Below are 20,446 nucleotides of genomic sequence, written 5' to 3'. Positions count from 1 at the left end.
CCTGGATAATTCTTTATTGGGGCAGGTGTGTATGTGTATATATGTCTTTAATCCTTAGAAGCCAACAGTACCCACTACCCCCAGTCTTGGCAACTACAAAGGTCTCCAGACTGAAAATGTCCAGGGAAAAGGTTAGAGTGGTACAAACTACCGGTGGTTGAAAGCCATCATCTAGCTGTATACTCTGAACTTCAAAAGATGAAGTTAGGGGCTGGGAATGTAGCTGAGTCATACAGTGGTCCTGTACAGTGTACAGTACTTAGCTTGAGTGAGGCACTTCAATTCCTAGCTCCCCACATACACGAAAAAACTTACAATGTATTTCAAAGGCAAAGTTTAAATTAATTCACTGTGGTTAAATGACATATCATAAAAAAAATATATATTTTTTCATGGTGCTGGGGAACTTAAGTCCTTAGTTATACCAAGTTATGGGCTCTTCCACTGAGGCATACCCCCCTATCCCTCATAAAATACTTGTTGAAATAAATTTCATTGGGATTGGGTTCGGTCCTGGGTTCAATCCTCAGTACAAAAAAAAAAAAAAAAAGAACATTATTATACAGGTACTTTTATTGTATACATATTAGATACACACAAGAATGAAAATCCTACTCTCTAGAACATAAGACAATACATAAAACAAAGATATTACATAAACGGCATGAACATTAGACCAAGTATGTGATCTTCACATTCATATTACATATGTAGTTCAACTGTTCTTTGATAGTTCACTTATTTGAAACTATAGAGTGATATAGAATATATGACACTTAAGTATTAGTTCAAGGCCTTAGAAAACAAGTTTATTGGTGGTATTTATATATGGGAAAAGAAAACTGTTCATGGTATGTAACTAGCATGTCTCAGGGGACATGATTTAAGAAAGCAAGTATAAGTATTATTTCAGAAATGCTACCTACATTGGAATGACACTTCTTAAATATACATTCCTTCCTGAACTCCATTCTAATATAATTTATAAACTCTCAAATGAAGCTATGGAGGTTAAAATTTAAACATAATCCAGCTATAGAAGATTGGGACTTTTTTTTTTTTTTTTTGGTGCTATGGATTGAACTCAGGGGCTTCAGGCATTCTAAGCACACACTATACCATTGAGCTCTATTCCCAGTCCCAATATTTTACTTTCATACTAATTAAATAAAGGCAAAAATATTGTCAATATTATGTTTAAAGGCAGGGAGGTACATCATAAAGTTTTAAAACATGTCAACATTAAAAATATACTTTTATCTAGAACACCTAATTTCCTGATGATGCATCATTACTGTACTTATATTTAGCAAAGTGAACAAGCTACCATTATGACAAACCCTATTTATATTTAAAATCAATAAACTGACTAAATTTACCTATGTTAAAGAAAAACTCAATCTGTTGTGATTGAGAAGGCAGGAAGCACAGAAGGACAACTCCCATAAGAGAAGTTCATTGCCATGAATACTTATGATACTTAGCCAACTATAGACCTAAGGGAAATGGAAAGCCACACAAAACCCTCATTCCTCATTGCAGCCTTATTTCTCTTCTGTATCAAAGTACAGAGAGCACAGTGCTGCATTAGGGCGGCATACAAAAGCATCAGTTTTGCCTCCTAGCTCTGATAACTGTTCCAGTGAAGACACACAAGGATAATGGTCTTTTAACATATCTGGTAATTTAGAAGTCTTCTCTTGAAGACGTCGAGAACGTCTCACTGGTGTTAGAAACTTCAGCTCCTTAAATGCAGAACTTGACTCATCAAATTGCATCTTCTTTTTTATACTGAAGAAAACACAAAATTATTCCCCAAATTAAAAAAAAGTTAATGTTTTTATTTTGTACTTCTATGCTATTCATCATAATAAACATCATATGTTGCAACCATGTGACTGCTTGTCTTATAGAAAGAGTTATTACAAGCTTCTTAAAGTGAGGAACTTATCCTTTTCTCTATTTACTGTTATAACTGTTTGCAGTAGATACTCGAGTATCTATAGAATTGGCTAATTCCTCAGTTTTAAAACCTAGTATTATTAATAATACTTAAGAGTAAACTAAAAATAATACAGCACTTGTTTTTTTTCAAAATAGTAACGTTTAGGGAAAAGCAAAGCCAATACAATATTAAAAAGGTAAAATGTCCCAATGACATTCCATGCGTTTGAAAATTTTTTCATATATAACAAATGGCAGTTCTAATCTGAAGTTATTGGAAAAATTTAAAAATACTATATTTAGGGCTGAGGATATAGCTCAGTGGTAGAGAACTTAATTTAGAAGTAATTTAGAAGTCTTCTCTTGAAGACTGTCGAGAACGTCTCACTGGTGTTAGAAACTTCAGCTCCTTAAATGCAGAACTTGATTCATCAAATTGCATCTTCTTTTTTATACTGAAGAAAACCAAAATTATTCCCTAACTCAGCCTCTTGAGTTGCTGGGATTACAGGCATGTACCACAGCAACTTTAAAGTCTTACTGTTGTTTTAAAATTTGGTCAAAAGCTTAAATCTCTAAATTATTTCTTATAATAATTTGCCTAGCATGTGCAAGGCCTGGGTTTGATTCATAGGACCAGCGCAGGAGAAAAATCATATTTATTATCCCTAAGCATCAAAACAAATCACAGCACATTATATTTTATTTTTTATTTTGGGGGGATATCAGGGATTGAACTTGGGGCACTTGACCACTGAGCCACATCCCCACCCCTATTTTGTATTTTATTTAGAGACAGGGTCTGAGTTGCTTAGCATCTCACTTTTGCTGAGGCTGGCTTTGAACTCCTGATCCTCCTGACTCAGCCTCCCAAGCTGCTGGGGTTACAGGCATGTACCTCCATGCCTGGCCACATAGTATTTTAAAAGCTTACCTTTGCAAGTATGGTGTAGTAGATACATTATATTTAATTAAGCAACTTGCTATAGTTTCTGTATCAGGGGTTTTAACATCATTGGTCAGAGCTTTCATTTTGTCATCTTGTTCTTTTTCATAATCTTTAAATACCACATTTCTATGAAGTTTATTCTCCATTTCTGGTTTTTCTAGCTCTAAATTAACACCCGTATCTTCAGTGTTGACTTCTTGAACTTGTTCTTTGGATGCAAAAGCCTCAATATTTTCTCCTATAAGAAATAATTTAGAGATTTAAGTTTTTGACCAAATTTTAAAACAGTAAGACTTTAAAGTTGCTGTGGTACAACTGAGACAGGAGGATCACAATTAAAGGCCAGACTCAGCAAATTAGTGAGTCCTGCATTCTACCCCTAGTGCTTCCCTACCAACCCCCCAGAAAAGAAGTTATTTAAGTTATTCCTAGTTGGCCAAAATTTCAAAATAAAAGAATTTAACTGTCATTTCCTACCCATTACATTTCCTAAGTAAATACTGCTGCCAGTTAACACATATTTACTATTTCCTATTTGCAGGGAAAATAGGAAATTTTTTTTATATTTATTATATTCTTATATTTATTACATAAGAATGAAATCATCCCTGTTCTTTAAGAAGTTTACATTCCCTGAGAGATGCAGTTGGGCTGGGAATGGAGTTCAGTGACCCACATCATCCCAAAACAAAAACAAAACCAGAGAGATAGCACGCACAGAGTTGAAAACAACTAACTGTAAAATGAGATAAATGCTACAAATTAGGTAGGAACAAAGGGTTAGTGGAATCCATAAAAAGAAACAAATTTTGTTTATGTTTCACAAGTGATATTTAGGCTGGGTCATGAAAAATGAGTACTTGACAAGTTCAAGGAAGTAACTTTTATAGACATTCAATGTCAAATTTGGATTTGTGAATTAATCTCCTAATTAAAAACTGATTATCTCAGAGACAGGTTAATAGACGTATAAAAAAAGAACTTCATATTTTAAAAGTTAAAAAAGAAAAAAAAAAAAAGGGCTGAGATGTAGCTCAGTAGTAGAGCACTTGTCTAGCATGCACAAGGTCCTGGGTTTGATCCCCAGTACCAACATAAAAAATAGGATAAAAGAAAAAAAAAACTAACTCAGCAAAGAAATTTAATAAACTCACAATTCACTTGAAGGAAATAAAAGAAACTAAAACTCACCCAAATTAACTTTTTCTTGACTCTTCATTGTTAGAATATCCACAAGGACATGTCGCATCTCTTCAATAGGCTTGATTTTTTTTAATACAAAAAAGAGATCCATGTAAGTTTTATATTTTCAAGTTGAAATATTAAAACCAGCAATTAAAATTTGATATTTTAAAAGAAGGTAGCAGTTCTAAAGCAGTTCTCAGAACTCCTATTTTAAGATTGAAAAATGACTGTCTATTCCAACTTACAGAATAAAAAAATGAAGGATAGGGCTGGGGAAGTGGCTCAAGCGGTAGCGCGCTCGCCTGGCATGCGTGCGGCCTGGGTTCGATCCTCAGCACCACATACAAAGATGTTGTGTCCGCCGAAAACTAAAAAAATAAATATTAAAAAATTCTCTCTCTCTCTTAAAAAAAAAAAAAAATGAAGGATAGAAATTTATCAGTTGAAAGTCTACCCCCAATTTTTTCTTAAGCCCTTAATAATTATTGGTACCTGCTTGATATGAACAGAATTAATTAACATGATGTTAGTATTAGTAATATCTATTCAAGAGCTGATTAAAAGCTCCTTTTCTCTTACATTCATTTAAGTTTATTCAGACTATTAAATGCATCTCTGAATTGCTTAATGTTAATCAGCCCAACATATTTCATTCATTCAAAATGTATTATGTGTCTCTTATTTGCTAGATATTACATGCACTTCCTATGTAATTTTGTACTACTATGCCAAAACAACATAATCAAGATATCATATAAAAAGGAAACTCTGGTGCACAGTCTTAGTTCTAGAACTTAGTCCTAGAATTATTTACCCAGGACTTCTGCTTTACTTTTACTTTCAATTTTCTTGGGAATTTTGATTCTTGTTTTCCAATTTCAGCTCTGGTGTCACTTTTTTTTCTGTATTATTACTTTCTATATGTAGCCTTAGCTCCAGTTTTGCATACTTATTATGCTGCTAGAAGCTGCTTTAAGTAATGTCCCTTCGGTCCAATATAGTAAGGACTCCCTTCAAACTAGAATTCTATCAAATATAATTATGAATTCAAAAAAATGTTTACATATATAAGCCATTAAGAGAATATCTGCCTGGTGTTGTGGCTCAGTGGTAGAGCACTTGCCTAGTATGTATGAGGTACCACATATAAATAAATAAAATAAAGATCCATTGACAACTAAAATATGTTAAAAAAAAGCGATTGTGAAAATTATATATAATGCAAAGCATTAAAAAAAAATAATATCTGATTTGATTTGATATTAATTGTACTGGGCATGGAACCCAGGGCCTCAAGAATGCTAGGCAAGTGCCTTACCACCAAGTTATATCCCAAGCCCTTTTTATTTTTTATTTTCAGAAAAGGTCTCACTAAATTGCTCAGACTGAGGATAGTTTTGCAATCTTCCTGCCTCAGTCCTGAGTAGCTGTGATTACAGGTATATGCCACCATGCCTGTTTGATTTTTGATCCAGTTGAAAGGTCAAATATCATTTGCTGGCTTTGACTTTGCTGAGACTTAAGTGAATATAGAGTTTTATTTTGTTTGGTACACGGGATTGAACCCAGGAGCACTCTACCACTGAGCCATACCCCAGGCATTTTTTTATTTTTTATTTTTAGACAGGCTTTCACTAAGGTGCTGAGGCTGGCCTTGAACTTGCGATCCTCCTGCCTCAGCCTCCTGAGCTGCTGGGATTGCAAGTATGTGCTACCATACCCAGATGTGTTTTATTAGAGACAGGGTCTTGCTGAGATGTTTAGGACCTCACTAAATTGCTAAGGCTGGCTTTGAACTCATGATCTTCCTGCCTCAGCCTCCCGAGGCGCTGGGATTTGAGCTTTCTTAAGAAAGGCTAAGAGAGTACTTTCTAAAAAATGTCTAACAATTTCCAAGAAGATAGTTCTGAGAGATCTGGTCAAAAGGAAATATGTTTTAGGAATACTTATGTATAAAAACAAAAACAAGGCCCAAACAAACAAAAACCCTGAAGAAGTGATTTATTTTATACAGAAAGCTTTGTGTATCAATAGAGTAGAAGAGAGATGGGAAGCACAGTATCAATCCACTACAAATGGCAATAAAGTTAAAAATACTAGCTTGTTTTTCTCTACGAGTTGCATTTTACTTTTTGTGGGCAGAACCAATTTATATAGTGTATAATGTGAGTACTCTAGATATACTCCTAAAATGAGGGAGTTCTCACAAAGCCATTAGTTTTTTAAAAAGTTAATTAATTTATTTTTTGCGTGAGGGATTGAATCCCAGGCCTCCATACTACACTAGTGAGTATACCCCCATACCTTCTGTGGCCTTTAAAATACTTACTACTATAATTTTACCAAGTTATGTTGTGATGCATTCTAAAATAATTCTGAATCATTTACATTGTAATAATAAAACAATAGTAAATTTTAATCTTACCTGAGCCCCTGCCAGAATGGCTTCCTCATAGATTGAGATAATATTTTCAATAGGACTTGTGATTGGTTCAATACGTACAAGACATATCCAATATTTTACAAGTTTTTTGGCATCTGGAATATTTTTAACTAGGTCATTCAGTGTAACCAATATTTCTTCTTTTGGGTACCCCTAAAATAGCAAGAAAGTGTTTGTGATATTTTTTAACCTGCAAACTACAAAAAAACAATAATCTTAACTATAATCAAGATCAGTGGTAAAGACACAAAAGATTGATAGGATAATAATAGGAAATTCATCAAAAATATTCCCTAACTCCAAACTTATTTTGAATGATAAATAAAAAGAATATAAACCATGAGTATAAGACAGCAAAAAAGATAATAGTTGAGATATATATTAGTACAAAAATGACTAATACTTTACTTGGTTTTGTATTTATCCTCTTATAAACCGTGGGATTCCATTTGCTAATACTGTATTTCGAATTTTTACATCCACCGAATGTTCACAACTGAAAATGGTCTGCAGGGATTTTTCCCTCTTAATTGTCGGTTTTGATATTAAAGTTAAAATCAATCTGCAATGATTTATGTAAGAGATGTACGCAGATAGCAGGGCAAAAAATTCCATAGTATGAACAACAACAACAAAAAAAACTCAAAATAAGAATCAGTTTTCCTGTTCAAAACTTTCTTTGATCCTCAGGACCACAAAAAGTTTAAAGATGCTCATAAAGAGTAGTAGTTTTAAGTCAGACCTTGTATTGAGTCTTGTTATGGATCTTGGACATTAATGGGTATACAAAGCAAGATTAAAAAGTAAATAAGTGCAGGCTGGGGCTGTAGCTCAGCAGTAGCACACTTGCCTGGCATTGTGAGGCACTGGGTTTGATTCTCAGCACCGCATTTAAATAAATAAAAATAAATGCCTATCAATAACTAAAAAATAAATAAATAAGAAAAGTAAATAAGAAATAAAATATTCTGGACTGGGGTTGTGGCTCAGGGGTAGAGCGCTCGCCTAGCATGTGCAAGGAGCTGGTTCGATCCTCAGCACCACATAAAAATAAACAAATAAAATAAAGGTATAAAAAAATAAAATAAATAAAATATTCTGGAGTTGGTAATTATATTCCTGAGGATGTGCGTCCAAATAGCAAAATTCTACAAATTCAAGACCAGGATAATGTTGTTTTATATTAATGGGATTTTATTAGATAACATTTTAGTTAACTTGAATTGATAATAATATTTACTATAATTTGTATTGCTAGTCTTTATGTGATTGGAATAAAATAATTTGTAAAAATGTTTAACAGAAATACCAGACGGGCAAAAATAAATGTCCACCCCAGCTTACTGAATATTAACATCTAAAGGAATACAGTATTTATAACTCAAATAAAAAACTTATTACCCCTTTGATATACTTATGTGAACTCAATGGAAAATGCAGTCAGTAAAAGGATAGCAATCTCACAACACTCTTAACACAGTATCACTGATATTACTTGCTCCAAAGAATGACAATATAGTCAGATAATGTTTATGAAAGTAATTTGTAAACCATACAATGTTGTATAAATATATGGTAAAGACTACCTTATTAATCAGGTTTAGGCATTCAGAAATCGTCTTGTTTACTTTTTCAGTAAATAATCTTTGTTCATCTTCTTCTGCCATGGTAGTCCAAAAGGACCCAACTGGTTTTTCATTTTGTCCTTCAGACGTGGGCTGGGTAACTACAGGGTTAGGGGGCCTTTTCAATACTTTTCCTTTGCCAATTTTCCACTCACTCAGACGAGCTCTACAGTCAAAAGCAGTATATAGAAACATTACTTTGATATTAATTCAAGATCTCTATTGAATGGAGGAAAAGTTTAAAAATATTTCAATTCTTGAAGTAGTTCTACACAAGTGGCACACACATCATTCAAAAGTTTGTAGAAAAGACATCTTGAACATAAAAAGATCAATTATATGTTCAAAGATCCCAAGAATGCATTTTTAATTAGAGAGGCTATGAAATATTTCCCAATTTATTATTAAGCATTTAACTTAGATTATAAAAAGCAACATAAAAACCACACCTAAATATAGTAACTTTTCAGTCATATTGTTCCATGACATAAATCTACCTCATATGACAGAAAGAATCCATTAAAGAAATTCTAATACAAGGAAATTACAAATCAAATCCACAAATGGTACTCTATTGAAAACTAAGATAATAAAATTAAGAAAATTATAGCTACTCACTTTCTCTCTTCCGCAGTTTCTTTAGGCCGAGCTGATCTATCAACAGTTGCTTTTGCTATAGTTTGTCTTCGTTGGTCAATGGTTTTTGACTTCTCTGTCAGTTTGGTATTAGAAGATGAAGCAGGCTTGGCTACAATTTCAGGTGCTATGCTTCTTGATAACACCCTATTTCTTTTTATGTCCTGAGAAGAACTGGTTTTGACACTAGATACAATCGTTTTGGGTTCTTTTTCTTGAGGCCCTTTCCGGATTTTAACACTGGCAGAGGTTTGGTTGATGCCTTGTTTCATGGTGTCCTGGGTGTTACTGTGGTGACTTCCAATAGGAGGTCTCACAAGTTGTGTGTTCCGAGGTTTAGTGTTCACAAATTTAGTGCTTTCAAATTTAGTAGTAGCAGTTATATTTGAGGCTTTATTACTTCTCACTGTTACGTTGGTGGTGTTTACAAGTTCAGGCTTTGTGGCTTTGGAAACAGTAGTTGAAAGTTGCTTTGTTGTTGCAGAACTCTCATTTTTGACTTGTAGAGGCTTTCTAAATGAATTAACCTTAGATTGAACAATTTGGCCACGATAAGACCCAAGCACAGGTTTCTTGGGCATGTTAGCAGCTTGGTTTGGTTTTTCTGCAGGCATTGGTTTCTTTTTAGTATTGTTTTTAAGGTGAAATGCCTGGCTTAATGTCATACTTTGATTTGGGGGATCATCTTTAATTGATAACTGCAGAGTCTGAGTGCCATCCTGAAAATCATGTGTTTCAATTTCCGTAGTTGAATCGATTAATTCATTAGAAGGTTTTAAAAGAATATAATTTTTTACCACTGTTGTATTATTTTTGCTCTGTGTAGGTATTTTGATATTTTCTTTATCAGCCTGAAAGAGTTATTTAAGACAAATAAGTGTTTCAGAATTATTTATTTCAGAAAGAGCCTAGGAAAGGGGGGAAAGGGTCAAGTTATAAATGCTATGTCCATATCTTACCATTGTTGTTGTCAGTTTCAGAATTTTTGTCTCTTCTTGGACTTGGACCTCAGATGTCATCATTCTTTGGGCTCCAGTACTTAAAAGAAATAAAAATAAATTAACCCTGTTCTGGGGGTTTCCTTGTGTGGGGGAGGATTTGTGGAATAACAACAATTAACCAACTTTGCAATTTTAATTTGTGTGTGTGTGTGTGTGTGTGTGTGTGTGTATGGTACTGGGGATCAAACCTAGGGCCTTATACATGCTAAGCATGTACTCTATTACTGAGCTACATCCCTGGCCCCAACATTTTAAATTGTAAAATGAGGCAAGAAATTGGGCACTTTGGACATGACTGTAATCCCAGCAACCCGGGAGGCTGAGGCAGGAGGATCTCAGGTTCCACGCCAGCATTAGCAACTTAGCCAGGCCCTAAGCAATTAGGCCCCATTTCAAAATAAAAAATAAAAGGGGCTGGGGATGTAGCTCAGGAGTAGAGCAACCCTGGTTTCAATCTCCAATACCAAAAATAAAACAGGCAAGAACTGAGTTGAGATTTGTCCTAAGCAAAACTTCATTATACTGTGATTTAATAGTGTAAGTAACATGGCTAAGATACTTAAATATATCTTCTTAAAAAATCTTCCATCTTCCACAGACTGTTAGCCTAAATTCCTTTCTACAGATGCATGAAATCTCTTAGCAGATGATTATGATTTTGTGTAAAATCGAGAGGAAAAAAAAAAAACCCTGTTGATTAAACATACTATTGATTCTAAAATCCCAAGTTCAGAGATTATTTTTTAAAGTGAAAATTTATACTTGTTAGAATAGACGAAAGTTTGTATTTTCTTATAGTTAATAATTTTGGTTATATTGTCTTTCAGATTTATTTGCTCAGATAAGACATTATTCTCCGAGACCTAATTTACCAGAATTGGGTTGGGTGAGAATTTTTGTTTTGTTTTCTAATACGAATAATAATAATAATTATTATTATTAATTATTATTATTTCTATAGATCATCTAAATCTAGGTTTCCAAAAGTTGAGAAGAAGGCGTTACATTGAAAACATCAGAGCAGGAGCAACCACACCCTGCCAGAATTTGGTTCCAGAGCCTGGAGGTATAAGTGCTCGCGCAAGCGCAGTCGGTCTTCGTGCCCTGCAGCCCCGCCCCCGCGGCCCAGGGCCCCAAACGCCAGTATGGGTCTGAGCCGCCAGTCAGGGCCTTATTTGCAGGCAAGAAGTCAAAACACCTGTTATGACCAAAAAACAAAAAAACAAAACAAAAAAAACCCCACGCTCCTCGCTAAACGGTTTCCTTCACAGCAGATCCGCTTTTGCTAAAAAGCCAAGTCGACCAGTAGCGAACGAAGAGAAGGCGCTCAGCCCGCAAGCCATGACACCGAGCGGACGCCGCTCTCTAGGTCCCCTCCGCAAACGCCGTCCAGGGTTCTCACACAAGCAGTCGTGGGCGAAGGTAGTCATCCGACCAAAGGCCCTAACCACTAGGTACACGCCCACCCGTGTTCCCTCAGCAAACCAGCCGCCAGCCGGCTCGCGCAGCTCCCGCCACCGCGGCCTCACCTAGGTACGCGGACTAGGTCTTCTGACTCGGGGGCAGCTGCAGGTCCCGGGGCACGGCCAGGGATGCGACTCCGTCTCGAGTCCTCGGTATCGCTCAGGTCGCCACCCGCCGCCTTACAATGAGCCCGAGCCCGCAGCGGCTAGCTTTGGCCTTTGTCAGCGGCCCGCCGCCGCCTCCCATTGGTACGAGCGTGAATTGAATGCGCCAATGAGGGGAGAGGGGCGGAGCCTGGGTTCGGGTTGCCGCGGGCTGGTTCAGCGTCTATCGGGTTCAGTTAGGCTGAGTCTGTAGGTGTCAAACTCAAACCACGCGCTGCCTCCTAGACGTGCGGCGGGGGAGGAGTGGCCTGCTAAAATCCTCCAATACAGCAGCACTACGGTTGACAAAGACTCAAGATTGGACAGGAAAGGGAGACGGGGCAAAAAGAAAGTGTTTTCGCTTCTGAATAAACACCGGCGTGCTAGCTGAGAAGGAATTATATCACTGAACTACTGTAGCAAGGGAGCATATTTACAAATACTACTTCATTTTGAACTTAATAAATGCATCTCCTGTTTCACTAAAGAAATGATAGTCTCGGAAGTTATCGTGTTCACATTTGCCTGGCTTGCAAAGGGACATTGAAATTGAGATCTACTTTCATGCCTTTATAATAGTTATCAGACGCAAACAAAGGGAAGATAGGAGAGATGGATTAAAATGAGGCCAGCCTCCTCTCAACCCTCAAGGTTATATATAATCCTCCTGTGCAGATAAACTAACATTTGTTAGACATTTTGAGTGTGCGTTTAAGAGTGCTACCATAATCTTTCAGTCTTCATCTAAAAAATATCGCCTTTATAAAATCCAAATAGCCAATCCCCAAGACAGAAAGAAACAATTCAGAGCCAGGAGATTTTAAGAGTTGGAGACTTATGGAGTATATGGACTGTGCCTACTGATATTAAGCACTGGGTTTACAACATTTCTCCACTTCTCCTGGACTGGACTCTCTTTCAGTTGGGGTCTATTTTTGTTTTGAGACAGGATCTCAGTAAATGGCCAAGTCTGACCTTCAACTCTCCATCCTCCTGCCTCAGCCTTCCCAGTAGCTGGAATTACAGGTGGCACCACCACTCTTGGTTCAGCCTGGTTTTAAATGGGGACAAAGGTGGGAGGGTAGAACTTCACCTCCTACTGCCCAGGTCTGAAGGTCTCCTCCGCTAACTCTGAGCTATGGTCAGTTTTTGTCATTTTTTCTTCATACCTATTATGGTAGCATCTTGCTATTAAGGAATTTGGTTTGGTGTTTTCTGTAGATTTTTTTTTATTTGATGAAATGTCCTATTTTAAATGTAACTTTGCCATCTCTGGGAAAACGAACAACCAAACAGTGTCCATCACCATTCTTAAGACATTGTTCCTGGACATACACTATTACATTAAAGAACCTCCAAAACATCATGCTAAGAGAAATAAGCCAGAAACAAAAGGTCACATATGATTCCATCTATACGAAATACCTAGAATAGATAAATCCATAGAAACATAAAACAGATTGCCGCAGTCTGGCTGGGCACAATCAGGAGCCACTTGTCAAAAGAAACTAACTTTATTTTTAGAACCACACACGCCAAACAAAACAGCCTCTCAGGAAAAACCCTCAGAGCCTCAACTGCCACCACCGCTTTCCACAAGCCTCTCTCTCCCACCCAAGCTTCTCTCCACCTCCCACAATCCTCCTGCTCTTGAGGCCGATTGGCTGGGTCACGTGGGCGGAGACAAAAAAGTCCCCCAATGAGCAGCTCCGTGGTCTGAAAGGGCAGGGAAACAGCCCAATGAGCATCACCGCAGAGGAGCCAATCAGCTAGATGTTGCTGGGGCCGCTGTGAGCCAATCATCAGCCGGCAGCTGGAAGTTTGCTGGCAGCTGGAAGTTTGCTGGGGCCCCTTCGGCTGTGGCTCTCAACAACAGATTGGTGGATTCTGGAAGTGGGAGGAATAAGGTGGAACCACTTAATGGGTTTTATTTTGGAGTGATTGACAGGTTTTGAAACTAGTTAGAAGTAGTGGTTTTACAACACTGTGTATGAATGCCATTGAGCTGGTGAATTTTATGTTATATGGATTTCACTTCACTTTTTTAAGTGAACATAATTTAAAATTTTTTTAAATTGTAGATGGACACAATACCATTATTTTATTTATTTATGTGGTGATGAGGATTGAACCCAGTGCCTCATGCATGTGAGGCAAGCACTCTACCACTGAGCCACAACCCCATAAGTGGGCATAATTTTAAAAAATCACAGAGATTTTTTTTTTGGCTCAGATAGTATGAAAACCTACAAAACTGCTAGATTTTTTCAGCATAGCAATTTCCCCCTAATCTCCAAACTCTCACACTCCAAGAATGATGTTTTATTTGAGACACAACGTTCATATCATTGTCCCACAAGTGTTGAAGGGAAGGCAGAACCTTTATTAAAAGATCTAAAGAGAATTCTTCCTTCCAGAACACATCCTCACCAACACATGGGACCATGAACTGCAGGCACCTGGAGTTGTAAAGGTCGGGCAAATGTCGGAGGGAAAGACCACCAAGAGACTGTCTCATGCAACAGCAAAGAGTTTATTGGGGATCCAGCATGCTGGGGCTCAGAGCTCACTTCGGAGGAGCAGAGAGCCCCGAGAACAGCTTGAGCAGAGCTTATATACATTCTTTGGAAAGGGCAGGGACTTCACATACAGCATAACAAATCATCACATGCGCGGGAAAATCAAACAACAACTCTTAACCATGATTAGTACATTCACTGGCGGGAACAAGTCGGGTAGGGGTGATTGGTCAGTACAAAGAAGGGTATACATTCGAACTGATTGGCTTAAGCCCTGAGGTGTGTACGTGCTGGACTGCACGGTTTCTGGGAGGGGGGGGTTGTTTTTACAGAGCAACCAGGTGGTTAGGGGAGATTTCAACATACATTTCAGCGGCTTTTCCGGGAGTTGTTTTTAACTTCCACATGAATTTCAGGTTCCAAATGCAACTTAACAGAACTTAAAAACTTTACAGAACTTGAAGCAAATCTTATCCTTTACATTTCAATTTCTTTAACCTTTCAGAGTACTTGATGATCAGCTTCACTTGTTTCCCCTGTGGTCTGTAAAACAGATATGATGCTTTCAAGAGAATAGGGTGGGACAATCCTAAGGTTAGAAGTTGATGAGGACTGGAAGAGGAAACAAAGTCCATGGAAGAGAGGCCAAAGAAAGAGGGAATGGACCACAGTGTTGGGTACTGCAGAGATCTGGCTGGATTGGAATTGAAAAGAACCATTGGATTCAGAAGGTAGAACAAGGGCTGGGGTTGTGGCTCAGCGGTAGAGCGCTTGCCTGGTGCATGCGAGGCCCTGGGTTCGATCCTCAGCACCACATAAAAATAAATAAATAAAAATAAATAAAGGCATTGTGTACAACTAAAAGAAATGTTTTTTTTTTTTTTAAAAAAAGAAGGTAGAACAACCTGGCAAAAATGTTTTGTGGAAAAGTACAAAATACTGTTGAGAGAAATTAAAGAAACTCTAATAAATGGGAAAATACAATATGATTATGGATCAGAAGACCCTATATTATTAAGATGTCCTTGTTCTCCAAGTTGATCTATTAAATCCAAACAAAACATGAGCTGACTGCTGATTTATGACTTAGAAAGCCACAGAAATTAAGAAAGTATAAAGAAACACAAAGAAATCAAAGGAATACAATTGATACCAGAAATATATCAGACTGATCTGGCCAACTGACTAGTGATTGAACCCAGAGGTGCTCTACCATTGAGCTACATCCCAGCCCTTTTAATTTTCTTATTTTGAGACAAGGTCTCACTACGTTGCCCAAGCTGGCTTAGAACTTGCCATCCTCCTGCCTCAGCCTCCTGCATCACAGGATTTGGGGTGGGGGGCAGGTACTGCACCTGGTTTGGTCAAATGATTTTGACAAAGTTTCTAAAACAACTCAATGGAAGAAAAGGATAATCTTTCCAAGAAATGATATTGGGGCAAGTGAATATCTATGTATGAAATATTAACTTTGACTCTTACCTCAAAGTGTACAAAACAAACACCAATCAACAACCTCAAAATGGAGCACAGACCTAAAAAACTATTAAATGGCCAGAAGACAATATAGGAGAAAATCTTAGTGACTTCATGTTGGGCAGATTTTTAAAATAGCAAACATAAAAACCAGAACAACCCATGAACTCTAAAAGAAAAAAGTACACTAGACATCATTAAAATTAAAAACTTTTAGCCAGGCATGGTGGCGCACGCTGTAATCCCAGCAGCTGAGGAAGGAGGATTTCGAGTTCAAAGCCAGCCTTAGCAACTTATCGAGGGCCTAAGCAACTCAGCGAAACCAGGTCTCTAAATAAAAATATTTTTAAAAAGGACTGGGGACGTGACTCAGTGGTAAAGCACCCCTGAATTCAATTCCTGGTACCCCCCCCCCAAAAAAAAGCTCTTAAAAAGATACCATAAAACTAAATAAATCATATTGGTTCTAAAGTCCTGAGGATACAGCCTCTTTTGGATTTTGGATGGATCACCCTGGCAGGTACTTTGCCCTACTCTGTTCTCATTTTGGGAATATTTAAGACACATGACATTTCTCCTTGTTCTAGCCTGAAAATAGGAAACTCCTGTACAGTTGTCTATTTTAGCAGCTGTCATATGTCAGCCCCTTGGGGACAGAAAACATACTTTGTTTTCACATCCCCACTCCCTGACATTTTGATCACTGCAAAGACCAGGGGAAATGGTACAGTTCTACATTTGATTAAGACACTTAGGTTATGTGATGTTACTTTCAATAGGAAAAGTAGACTAAAAATGAATAACAATCTAAGGCTCAAAAGATCGGGAAATGATAGTAAATTGTGACAAACAATGATGGCATGTTATAGCAATTAATTATTTTTTTTTTTTTTAGGTACTGAGGAGTGGAGCCAAGGCACTGCCATTGAGCCACATCTCCAGCCTTTTAATCTTTTGTTTTGAGAAAGGGAGGTGAGTGAGCCCCCTCCTTGATCTAAGCCTGGACTGTTTTATCCTACCTTTATTTAAAATGGGTATTTTTTTTAATCATGGATTTTTTGCATTCATTTTTTTAAAAAAAGATTACTTAAAATATCATTTCTCTTGATGATTAAAGTTGTTTTCTTTTTCCATATTTTTAATTGGTATATTATAGTTGTACATAGTGGTGGGATTTGTTGTTATATATTCATATATACACACAATATAACAATATAATTTAACAATCTAATGTCAGAACAATGTCAGACACAAAACAGGTGCTTGATAAGTGTTTTTTAAATATTTGTTGAACCAGTGAATAGGCTGAGAACCAAGAGACCTCTCTTGATGTAACTCTGAAGAGAGGTTCTCAATTTATTGACCCAACTACTTCCAGTCCCCTGGGGGAGGAGGGAACACCCATTAGGCCTTTCCATGTGAGACCCTAAAAGATTGACTTGCTGGGGATCTCACATACCCTGACACCTAAAGGCAAAAGGCATCCTAGGACACTTAAGGATACAGTGGCTTACTGAGCATAGAATAGAACAAGGAACTACCGAGGAGTGCAGAACTCAGGGGCAAATAGAAGAAATTTTACTAAAAATAAAATGAGAACTCTTAAGTAGACATAATTAGAACACTTGATTAAGAAAATTTCCACTAAATTTCTGTAGAAGAATTGGAAAACAAATGATCACTGTTTTAAAAACAAAACAAAACAAGAAACTGGAAACAGTGGCACTTGCCTATAATCCAAGGGACTGGGGAAGCTGAGGCAGAGGAATCACAACTTAGTTAGAACTTGTCTTTAAAAATGGAGGTTGGGGAGGGACCTGGGGGTTGGGGATATAGCTCATGGGTAAGAGAGCCCCTGGATTAAATCCCTAGTACCATTTTTAAAAAATAAAAATAAAAAAATGAGTATGATGAGGGAAGAGGGAAGGGTACATGGGAGACAGATAACTCTGACATGTTTATTAATGCTCAAATCATCAGTAGCCTCAGGAGCAGAAAAGAACTTATAGACCAGAAGTAATAATCAAAAAAGTGATAGAGGAACACTTTTGTGAAAAGAGAAAACAAACAAAATACAACTTGAGTCTTCAACTGAAAAGCCTCACCAACTCTCAGGTAGAACAATGAAAAAGGATACACACCTGGAATCTTGAACCTGAGGAAATTTCCCAACCTCTAGGATGATGAGAACAACTTACAGATTCCAAGCAGCAAGAACCAGGAACAAAGAAGAGATGTACTGAGCTGGCTTATACCCTTCCCTTGGCCCTCTCTCAACCCATTCCTTGGTAAAACCAGATCTAATTAAATCTATCTCTTTCTCCTTCCTTCAGTGTTGTACTGAGTGAGGCTTCAGAAACCCACCCAGGTTTCACCTTTCATACCTTTTGTCTCATAGTCTTGTTTCCTCCTTGGAGTAATATTGTAGTGTAAACTAATAAATAAAATCAGTAAGAGTGTAAGCTATAGGTTATAGATTAGTAAAAAAAATGTAGATTATAGATATGATAAGTGAGATAAAACAATTATAAACCAAGAACTGTCATAGGCCTAAGATTCCATTTTGCTGCCTTCTATAAAATAATTGTACAAGACTGTTTCTGAGAAACTGAAATGAAAGCTGTTTTCTTATAAAAATTGTTTTTCTGTACTTTGTACCCCACAAATTGTATCCTACTCAGGATGCAGTGGTGGTCACCGTGAGCTATATCCTGGGTTTGAGTGTACTTGTAGGTCTACATGACTTTGAAATAGATTCTCGCCCAGACGACCCCTGCTCAAACTCAGGATACTGATGTCTGCTTGAACCTGGGAATGTGGTTAACCAAATTGCAAAGCTGATTGCCTTTTTCCTAGCTTCTGTACTTGCTTACTTGCTAACTGGAAAATTCCAGTCCTGCTTAGGGCTTGCAGGTCCCGCTTTCTATTGTTTTAATTTCTGTGGCTGGCTTTCTTGCATGATGCTAAAGAAAGTCCCTGAGTTGTGGTTTTCATCTTTAAGTTCCCAGGATATAGGCCAGTAAGTTGCTGTTCTCCCACAGAGCTTTAGTCTCTATAGGTGGGTGACAGTTCCTGGCCAAGTAAATAAAGCTCTCATTGATTTGAAATTGGACTAACTGAAAGAATCCAGAAAGTTTTTGCATCTACTCACCTCTTCTCACTTTTACCCCATTATCTGTCTTCCTCCACCAGATAAACCATTTCTGATCTGATCCTCTTTGGGGCATACCCTCTCCCTTACTCAATGACAAGCAAGACTCCCTTCTCTCATATCTCATCAATTTTTTGGCCTTGATCATTTTCAACAGCATCCTAACATTTCTTTTACTTTAAAAGCAAGAAAACAAATCAAACTCCCTCCCAACTTCACTTCTTTCTACTACCAAGCATTTCTTTGCTCTCCTTTACAGCACAACTCCTCAAATAAATAGTCTCTATTTCTTATCTATAATCCATTTCCTCTTTTAATACCAATCCAATAAGACCTTTTCTCCCTCTATTTCTTTGGATACACTGTTATTAAGGCCGCCAATACCTCCATGTGGTTAAAAGCAGTGGTCAGTTCTCAGTCTGCATTGCACTTGAGCTGTCAGTCATACTGTACCTCTCCTCCTTTTTCACTTGGCTTCCAGAACACCACATCCTCCTGTTTTGCTTCCTCACTGGTGACTCCTTCTTGGTCTCCTCTTTTGGGTCTCTACTCTTGATTTGTGTTAATTTGGTCTAAATTAATATTCCTATGCTCTTTAATGGAAACTACAGAACTTTCATGAATTGTAATTTTCTTTACAAAGCCTCAACCAATCAGGAGAGAAAAAGGCTGGTCACATGATGTGGCGGCCTCCCACACACGCCTATAATCTCAGTGACTCAGGAGGCAGGCAGGAGAGGATCAGAAGTTCAAGGACTGCTTCAGCATAGTAAGACCCTTTCCCAAAATAAAAAAATAAATAAATAAACAGTGCTGGGATACAGCCCAGTGGTAAGGCACCCCTGGGTTCAATTCCATATATATATATATGGTTATTGGGAATAGCCTCCTCGACAAATTAAAAAAACAAACAAAAATAAAATTTTTAAGTATCAAAAGTTAATGAAAGCAATAATACCAATGTAGCAGGCTTGGGAAAAGATCATTTTGCTGGTTGCACAGCATTCTGGTTAAATAATTTCTAAATATGTAATAACTTTACGAAATTAATCCCAAAGAGAGAAATATATCAGTTGTGGAAGGACAAAAAAATATAGATGGTCCGTTTGTGATGCAAAACATATAAATAAAATGAGCCAGCACCAAGGGTAAGTTTTTCATGGATAAGTTTTCATGGTAAATTATGGAGGATCTCTATCTAAATGTTCTCTAGTAAGTTTATGAAGTCTGTATTAATATTGTAAATGTCTAAGTGAAGATGAGAGGGAAAAAAAAGGAGCACAGCTTTGCTTAACATATTGCTTGCGGGTATATTAAAACGATTCGTGCCATATTCACTTGAGAAAAAAAAAGGTTATTATTTATGCCCTTAACAAACATTGCAACATACTGGGCACTGATAAGAAAATTGCCACAAGTATGCAGGCATAAAGCACCAAGAGGAAATTCAAGCTGTAATCCGGGGTCAGGGATTAGGACGCTCTAACAGGGTTCCGGAAGGCTATCGGTGGACTGACCGCGAGGGGGCACTCTCCGCACGCCTCCACGTCCCCGGGCGCCCCTCGCAGCCGCGCCGCTCCTTAGGGCGCGGGGCCTGGCTGCACCCAGCTCGCTCCCTTTTTCCCTCCCGGCCTCTGCCCCGCCGGCCGCCAGGGGGCGCCGCAGGCTGCCCGGCGCGCGGCTCCGCGGCCCGGGAGCGCCGGCGCTGGAGAGCGGCGGAGGCCGGCCTGGCGGCGGCCATGGACCGCTTCGTGTGGACCAGCGGCCTCCTGGAGATCAACGAGACCCTGGTGATCCAGCAGCGCGGGGTGCGCATCTACGACGGCGAGGAGAAGGTAGGGCGGCAACCGAGTCTCACGGTGGGCGCGCGTCCTGGCTGGGCCCGGCCCGACCCCGTTCTCGGCCCGCGG

General features: G+C 38.1%; 2 protein-coding genes across 3 annotated transcripts in view; one reads left to right on the top strand and one right to left on the bottom strand.

Moving 5' to 3' along the window:
• Positions 1-555: 555 nt before the first annotated feature.
• Ckap2 (cytoskeleton associated protein 2) lies at positions 556-18,926 on the bottom strand. The gene is made up of 9 exons (XM_048801006.1): positions 18,921-18,926; positions 11,313-11,452; positions 9,742-9,820; positions 8,765-9,633; positions 8,108-8,312; positions 6,504-6,674; positions 4,085-4,154; positions 2,879-3,131; positions 556-1,791 (listed from the first exon to the last, which is right to left on the bottom strand). Exons 1-9 carry the CDS (start codon positions 18,924-18,926, stop codon positions 1,545-1,547), a joined length of 2,040 nt encoding a protein of 679 aa, XP_048656963.1. The 3' UTR covers positions 556-1,544.
• A 1,267-nt stretch (positions 18,927-20,193) lies between these two features.
• Positions 20,194-20,446, top strand: part of Vps36 (vacuolar protein sorting 36 homolog) — a 29,908-nt gene continuing 29,655 nt past the window's right edge. The window contains exon 1 of one of the 2 annotated variants that reach the window (XM_048800881.1): positions 20,194-20,371. In XM_048800881.1, the coding sequence (XP_048656838.1) occupies positions 20,276-20,371 (96 nt within the window). In that variant the 5' untranslated portion in view covers positions 20,194-20,275. The remainder of the gene's footprint in view (positions 20,372-20,446) is intronic. The other variant, XM_015484244.2, reaches the window with a different exon arrangement.

This window comes from Marmota marmota, unplaced genomic scaffold (genome assembly GCF_001458135.2).
Source record: "Marmota marmota marmota unplaced genomic scaffold, marMar, whole genome shotgun sequence".
Taxonomy (NCBI): Eukaryota; Metazoa; Chordata; class Mammalia; order Rodentia; family Sciuridae; genus Marmota; species Marmota marmota.
The sequence above is the reverse complement of the archived record's forward strand: the minus strand, read 5'-3'. Positions and strand labels throughout refer to the sequence as shown.